Raw genomic sequence first — 7,513 nt, 5'->3', positions numbered from 1 at the left:
TCCCAAGGAACAAGGGACAGGACAAGGCAAAACAACTTCAAGTTGCTCCAGGGGAAGTTTAGGTTGGACATGAGAAGAAATGTCTTCCCCTTGAGGGTTGCCCAGGGCAGTGGTGGAGTCCCCATCCCTGGAGGGGTTTCCAGGCCATGGAGATGTGGTGTGAGGGACACGGAGCAGTGGGGACCTGGCAGTGCTGGGGGAAGGGTTGGACTTGATCTTAAAGGTCTCTTCCAACCAAAACAATTCCATGGTTGTGAGAGGTGCATGCACAGGAGTCCAGGTGCAAAGATGGGGTACAAGGATGCCCACAAGTGCAGAAGACAGGCTGCAAAGATGCCACCAGCTCCACCTCTGCAGTCAACGAGGAGAGACCTCAGAGGTCCAAGCTCAAACCTTTACACCATTAACCAGATCAAGCCCTTGGCACAGTTTCTCTGCAAACCCACCCAGCCATAAAGCCAAGCAACACATCTATGAGGTGCTGCCCCAACTTGCCCATTAACTGCCACGAAGAGCCAGGGGGAGAGAAGAGCTCACCTGGGAGGACAAAGGTGGTCCTGGTGGCAATGTTGATCTCCTGGAGATGCTCCAGAGTCTCGGTGTGGAAGAGGCGGATGGAGGACCCCGAGGAGAAGGCCATCCAGACCCCACTGCCAGCCTTGATCATGTGTGTGACACTGGCCTCCGTGTCAGGGTGGGCCTCGAAGGTTTGCTGCCAAAGAGGGGATGGCAGAAACAGAATCAAAGGCTTGCTCCCAAAAATCTCTGCTCAGCTCAGGTGTTCTCCAGGAGCTGCTTTCAAGCTGCCAAGCTGCAGCAGGAGGGGACCAGGGTGAGCTTGAGGTCACATCTCTCCTCATCAGCTCTGGCTTGGGCAGAGGACACTGAGACCAGCCCATCTCCAAACTCTTCTTGGGGATGATAAAACAGCATTTCTAGATTTTTTTTTTCCAAAAAAAACCCCAACAAAATCCACCCTCCATGGTTTTTACCTCTTTAAAAGACTCATTTACAACTGCAAAAACCACCCCAAGGTGGGGTGAGACTTTGTTTCCCTCCAACCCCTAAAAATCAGCAATTACAGGTCCACCTCCACTGCAAGAGCTACTTGGGGGATCATGAACTGGTCCATCTGCTTCCACTGGAGCTTTCCCCTGTCAGAGATAGGATGCAAACTGCAGGAAAAACACCTTTTTCCATCAAAAGTCACCTCTGCTGCAGATTTCCCAAAATAAAACCTCATATTACCAGGTTCTGAGGGAGAAACCTGCACGCAGCAACTTCACCTTCATATCTCCTATGGCTTTGAAACAGTTTTTTGCTTTATATAAAAAAAAAAGAGGGGTGGGCATTGATCCTCCTTCCTGGAGAGGACCAGCACAGAGCATCCCCCCAAAACTCTTGCACAAAATGAAGCTGAAGACAGACTTTTAGGTGATCTCCCCCTTTTTTCCCCACTCCACGTGGGATTTATTCCCTGTTGGTTTATCCAGGAGCCACCAATCCCATCCAGGCAGACCCAAGACCCTATTTACCCAGCTCTCCATCAAACCAACCCTCTCTCTGCATCCCTATTTTTTTCCCCCTCCACTGTCACTTTTCTTCTGCAAGAATTCCCACCTGGCTCCTGTCATAAATAAAATCAGAGATGGAAAGGAATCCAGTCCCTGATGCATTATTCATCCCTGGCACTGCTGTTAGGCTGGATTTACAACAGCTAATACATGCAAACTAAGTTTCAGCACTAAATGTGAAAATTAAAGGTGGGAGAAAGGGGTTTTAAAGAAAAAAAAAAAGCAACTATTCAGCATTCCTTGGGTCTGCAGCTGTAGGAGACGTCTCAGCGTCCTCCTGTGATTCCATATCAGAGGGAAGAGACTCAAAAGTGAGGAAAAACCAGCAAAAAGCAGCAATAAAATGTTGGTTGGGGCATTGCACAGGCAGGGTTGTACCTGCACGTGTGTCCTTTTAGGCTCAAACCAGCACGACCACCCCCCTCAAGCCACCACCGTGTCCCCCCAGGGGGTGCAGCACAGGGGGGCCTGGTGAAGCTCCCTACCTGGGCATGAAGACTGGTGGCATCAAGGACAGTGACCTGGTTGGCACAACTGGCCCAGAGGGTCTCATCCAGGGTCAGGAGGGCTCGTACAGGGCTGGCACCCACAGCCAGGCGGGTGGGCTGCTGCGTGGGGTCCCACAGCCCCCCTAGAGCAGGGATGCCAAGAGGGAGGGGTAAGGGCAGGGGTGAGAAGGTGCTCAGCAAACCCCAAACATCTTTTGAGGCAGCTGAAATCACCCCAACTAGCTGCTGGGGGTCAGCTACAACCCCTTTGTGTCCCCCAGTGTCACCTCGGAGGCTTCAGAGCATCTTCATGCCCCAGATAAAGGACCAGGGGGAGCTTGCACCCCCCAAAGCCACTGGGCTCTCATGCAAACAGCTTTTAGCAGCAAACCACTGGCCACCTGCACCACTCAGGCACTGGAAAAACCCCAAAATCCCTTTTATTTTTAATTTATTTGCTCTTGAAGCAACACTCCCAGGCTGATCTGGAGCATCTCTGAAGAGCATCCAATACAGATTGGGATGAATTTGCCACCAGCAGTGGCTGAGCAGCTTCAATAGATAATTTCTCTCCTTTTCTTATTTCCAAGGCAATTCTTTTTTCAAATAGAACCCTAAGATCTGAGGGATAAAAGAGCCCTTTGGGCTCTTGGACCTCTGCTCCCACCAGCAGGAGTCTGCAACCAAGCTGCCTTTCAGCAAATCCTAATTTTCCCCTAAAAATGAGCTATTTTCAGAAAGCTTTTCCCTTTCAAATCAATGGGGTTGAGATTAAAAACCCCACCCCACAGCCCTGCTGCCTTCCATGGGCATTCAGGCAACTGAGATTCACTTAAAGCCACTTTATTGTCTTGCACAGTTGCTCTGAAGTGGGAAAGGGGGTGCAAAAAAAACCCCAAAATGCCTTTTAAGTGGTTTTAGTAGCTCTGGGTTGACTTGGGTGCTGCTCGCTGTAGGTTCTCTCAGAGCACATGAAGGGTTTTGTCCAAAAATAGGCCAATGTAACACATTATTTGAGGCTCTTTCCTACCCTCTAGTGATGAAACAAGGGAATTTAACAGCCCAGGCAAGGAGTCCCCGGGGAGGAAGGCTCTCAGCAAGCTGCAGCCTTGGAGCCAGGGAAAAGAAATCCCAAATCAAGCTAATAAAGGAGAGGGGGTTTGTGCAGATGGGGTTTGGAGGAGGTCAACTCCATTTAGAGCACCCAAAAGGCGATTTTTTTTGAAGCCAAAAAACTCCAAATCCTTGTGCATCCTGGGATCAGACCCTTCCTGCAGCCTCCAAGCACAACCATCCACTGAGCAAACCCTTTGCTGTGGTGTCAGCCCCTCGCTGGGACCTTTTTCCACGTGTTTTCCCCCAAATTGAGCCTCTCTTGCATCCACCCTGGCAATGCAAAAAAGCCTTTCCCCAAACTCGTCCTGAAAGGAGGAGGGTGGGGAAATGAAAAACTGAGATTTATCATGTTTTTTATAGGCCAGCATATCTCCCTAGCCTGAAGAACCTCCTGCTCTGTGGTTTTTAGGGTTTCCCACCCAAAAAACCTGCACGGGGGGGGGGTCCTCACCGTTGTTCCTGGGGTAGGCAGCCACGGTCCCATCCTGCAACCCCGCGAAGAGGTACTCGGGGCTGTGCCTCAAGCAGAGGACAGGCTGCATTCCTGGGCTTTTGCAGGTCAACAAGCACTGGGTCCCCGTGTCCACGCTGCCATAGAGCACGATGCTGGGGGAGGAAGAGGGTGGGGAGGTGGCAGGAGATAGTGCCAGGTCCCCTCCAAGGTTCGGCGCCGGGGTTTTCACGCCGGAGGGCGGCTGCGGATGGGGCCTCACCTGCCATCCCGTAACCCCAGGCAGACAGTGGGATGCAGGGATGCTGGGAGCTGCTCGGTGAGGGGTCGGGGCTCCTGGGTGCCCCCCGATTCCTCCTGGCCCCCCTCGGGGATGTATTCCATGCACAGCACCGGGGAAGTCACCGGGAAGGATTTCACCGTCCGCGGCACGGAACGGTTGAGGGAGAAGATCTCCACCTGTCCCCCGGCGCCTTCCTGGCCTCCCCCAACCTACAAGGACCACAGAAAAGGTGTCAGCCCCAGCCACGAGCACCAGAGAGGGGGTCTGCAGCCAGCGTGACCCAAACCCGTCAGGTTTTGCCCCATTTTGGGGTTGTTTTGCTCACCCAGAGGTAGCCCTGCGGCAGAGAGGTGCTGACGGCGGAGAAGCCCAGCAGAGAGGACTGCACAGGGTTGTGCACTGCGGTGCTGAGCTGGGGGAGAGACCAGGGTTGTGGGTCTGAAACACCCCCAAAATTACCCCAGTGCATGCAGGGTATTGGGGCATTCCCCAAAATCTGAGATCCAGCCCCAGCCCAACTTGTATTTTCCATTTTCCAGGGTGCTTTGCACTGATTCCTGTCTTTGCAACCAGCTCGGCTGGCCCATCCATGAGGGGATTTCTGCCTTTATTCCCCAAAAGAATGGGTAGAAAGGGGAAGGAGGTATTTGGAGGGGCTGGAGAAGAGGTTGGCCATCACTCTTACCTGCAGATCGAGGGCCTTGGAGAAGGCAGGCATGTGGCAGGAGAGGATGGGGCACCAGAAAGGAGCTTTGCTCTTCTTGTCTTCATCAGGACAGAGCCAGCCCGGCTGGTTCTCCTCCCCTGGGACAAGCAGAGGAGATCAAGAATGGCCAAGACACCCCCAGCACCCCTCCCCTCCCCCAGTGGGACCCCAACGTCAGGAATTGAAGGTGCAGAGCTCTCATCTCCAACCCCAAACCACCATCATCTGCAGACCTGGAGGACATCTCAGGTCTTTCCTCCAAGCAATCGCACCCCACTGCAGCATTTCAAGGAGCAGAGGAAAAAAAAGCCCCCAAAATCCAGATAATATACAGGTAAAGGGGAAAAAAATACAACCCAGTGTGTTTCTTCACATTAGGCTTTAATGTGTTTTCATTTCTAACTCATGGATACAGGATTATCCCCAGGCATTCCAGATTTAAAAACAACACCAAAAAAAATGGACAAAAAACAGATAAACTGTTTAAAACAAAAGAATCAAAAATCGTTCAAGCCCAGGGGGATTCAAGCACTCAAACAGGATTTCAAATGACTTTTTTTTTTTCCTTCCATTAAACTTCTTGGGGTTTTTTTTTGCTGCAGTGGCTGATGGAGTTAAATAGGGTTGGGGAAGCAGCAGGAAGGACGGCTCCTCCTTTGCTTATTCATCCTGTTTCATGGAAATTGGGTCAACCCTGATGCCATCAGCACGAGGCCCTTCAGGAACCTCTCCTTCTGCTCCCAGATTTGGCTTTTCAAAGCAAGGGTGACAGCAAGAAACACCAGGGGGCTACTCACGCAGTCCTATCTTGGCCAAGTGCAGGCGGTTCACCCAGGAGATCTTGCTCAGGGGGTTTGGAGTGATGAAGACCACCATGACACTGATGGGGCGGCCAGATCTGTGAAGGGAAAGCATCACCAGGTTCATCTTCAGCCTCTTCCTCCTCCCCAAAGTGGGAAGATCCCACCTCATGATTGACAAACTCACTTGTCCGGCTTCCCCGGCAGCAGGAGGCGGAGGCGGCACTTGTTGGCAGAGTGGATCTCCTCTTCCTTCACCTTCATCATCCTCTGCAGGGCCAAGCACCAGTCCTGAGCCACCGTCATGTTCAAGTTCTGGAGGAAACATCATAAATGATGGAAGTGCCTCCAAAACAAGCCCGAATTCATCCATGAGGCTCAGGAGGATGAAGCGCCCAGCGGTCCCGAACCACGTGGTCACTGCAAAGCACCCAAGCTTGGTTCTACCCAAATCTTGAGTTGGGTCATGCACATAGATACCTGGTAGGTGCCATGCAAGGTGCTGATGAGAAGCGTGATCTGCTCCACCACCGCCAGGTCCTTCTGCAGGTCCTGCAGCTCCTGGAAGAGCCGCGGCGGCCCCAGGTAGACTTTATCTTGGGTGGAAAAACAGCAAAATGAAATCCATGGAGGATGCTCCATCCTACCCCACCCAAAACCAGCCCAACGTTGGGATGCAGGGTTGGGTGCTCACTGTGTGAAGCCTGCCCAGATGGGGCGTGCTTCTTGGCGCCGGCGTTGTGGATGACGACGTTGTCCTTGTCGTAGGCGCCGCTCTCCTGCCCCACCTCCACCACCTGCACCTGTGGGAGGGCCGTGCTCCACTTCACCACATATTTAGGACCCAGGGGCACCAGGCTGCTTATTTCCAGCTGGCCTCTGCCAAGGGAGGATGCAAAGATAGAGATAAATCCATCACTGCACGCCGGAGCTCACCCTGCAAGCCCCTCGTTAAACACGTGTTGAGAGTCATGCCCCGTTGGCAACCCCCCCCCAACACCATGCACTGGTGAACCCCCAAACGTGGGGCACTCAACCACAGCACACCACGCTCAGCACCTACCCTGGGTTCACTGGCCTGGAAGAGGAGGGGGGGAAAAAAAATGATTACCAAAGAGGTTTTATGGAGAACTCAAAGGTTTCCCGCTTTGTGGCGTCAACCTCCACCAAGCCCTGAGCTCCCACCAGGCTCCCACACCCCACATCTCCTCCAGGATCTCATAGCACCAAGGGATGGAGGTTTTGCATGGAGAAGGGCCAAAATTGGGGGTCAAAGCAACCCCAATCCAGGTAGGTTCCCCCTCCACAACAAGGTGAGGTGGTTTTAAACCCCGAATCTACCCAAATCGACTCTTGGGGTAGAGCAAAACCCACAAAGCCCAAAAAACAGAGGTGGGGAAGTGGGAAGGTCACTACGTCCATGCTTTGCAAAGTGATTTTGGGGGGTGGGACCATCTCGACTCTTGGGGTAGAGCAAAACCCACTAAGGCCAAAAAACAGAGGTGAGGAAGTGGGAAGATCACTACGTCCATGCTTTGCCAAGTGATTTTGGGGGGTGGGACCATTGGGACGTACTTGAAGTTGATGTTGGCACAGACCAGCATGTCGTTGAGCAGGAAAACCTTCCTCTCCTTGGACTTGATGAGCTGCCCCCGGTCGCCATACACCGTCTCCGTCAGCGTCTCGCAGAGCAGGAGCTGCCGCTGCCCTGAGCTCAGCTGCTGCAAAGGGGATGGAGCAGGTGGGGGATTCAGCCTGGGGACTTCTTGTGAGCCTCCTGCCCCCAGTTTTGGGTTGTTTTCCCCCCTCATTGCAAGGATTTTCCTCCTAACTGGGAGCATGCACAGCCCCAAGTTCTGCAGAGGTGCCCATGCAACACGATGATGGAATCGGTTGGGTTGGAAATGACTTAAGATCAATAAATCCAACTGTTCTCCCAGCACTGCCAGAGCACCACTGACCCACATCCCTCACACCACATCTCCATGGCTTGGAAACCCCTCCAGGGGTGGGGACACCACCACTGCCCTGGGCAGCCTGGCACAGCCCTGGGCAACCCTCCAGGGCAAGAAATTGTTCCTCAGGGACAACCTCA

The 7,513-nt window shown here is 53.0% G+C and overlaps 1 protein-coding gene across 1 annotated transcript in view; it reads right to left on the bottom strand.

Annotated features, from left to right (window-relative positions):
• Positions 1 to 537: 537 nt before the first annotated feature.
• Positions 538 to 7,513, bottom strand: part of ARHGEF10L (Rho guanine nucleotide exchange factor (GEF) 10-like) — a gene marked incomplete at both ends in the record, with an annotated part of 9,390 nt that continues 2,414 nt past the window's right edge. The window contains 11 exons of the mRNA XM_008945785.1: positions 538 to 712; positions 2,060 to 2,205; positions 3,630 to 3,784; positions 3,892 to 4,121; positions 4,238 to 4,324; positions 4,598 to 4,716; positions 5,416 to 5,516; positions 5,606 to 5,733; positions 5,899 to 6,014; positions 6,113 to 6,297; positions 6,994 to 7,139. Of these exons, the coding sequence (XP_008944033.1) occupies positions 538 to 712; positions 2,060 to 2,205; positions 3,630 to 3,784; positions 3,892 to 4,121; positions 4,238 to 4,324; positions 4,598 to 4,716; positions 5,416 to 5,516; positions 5,606 to 5,733; positions 5,899 to 6,014; positions 6,113 to 6,297; positions 6,994 to 7,139 (1,588 nt within the window). The remainder of the gene's footprint in view (positions 713 to 2,059; positions 2,206 to 3,629; positions 3,785 to 3,891; positions 4,122 to 4,237; positions 4,325 to 4,597; positions 4,717 to 5,415; positions 5,517 to 5,605; positions 5,734 to 5,898; positions 6,015 to 6,112; positions 6,298 to 6,993; positions 7,140 to 7,513) is intronic.

The sequence above is a fragment of the Merops nubicus genome, unplaced genomic scaffold (genome assembly GCF_000691845.1).
Source record: "Merops nubicus isolate BGI_N331 unplaced genomic scaffold, ASM69184v1 scaffold31038, whole genome shotgun sequence".
NCBI classification, from domain to species: Eukaryota; Metazoa; Chordata; class Aves; order Coraciiformes; family Meropidae; genus Merops; species Merops nubicus.
This window is presented reverse-complemented; position numbering and strand designations above follow the sequence as displayed.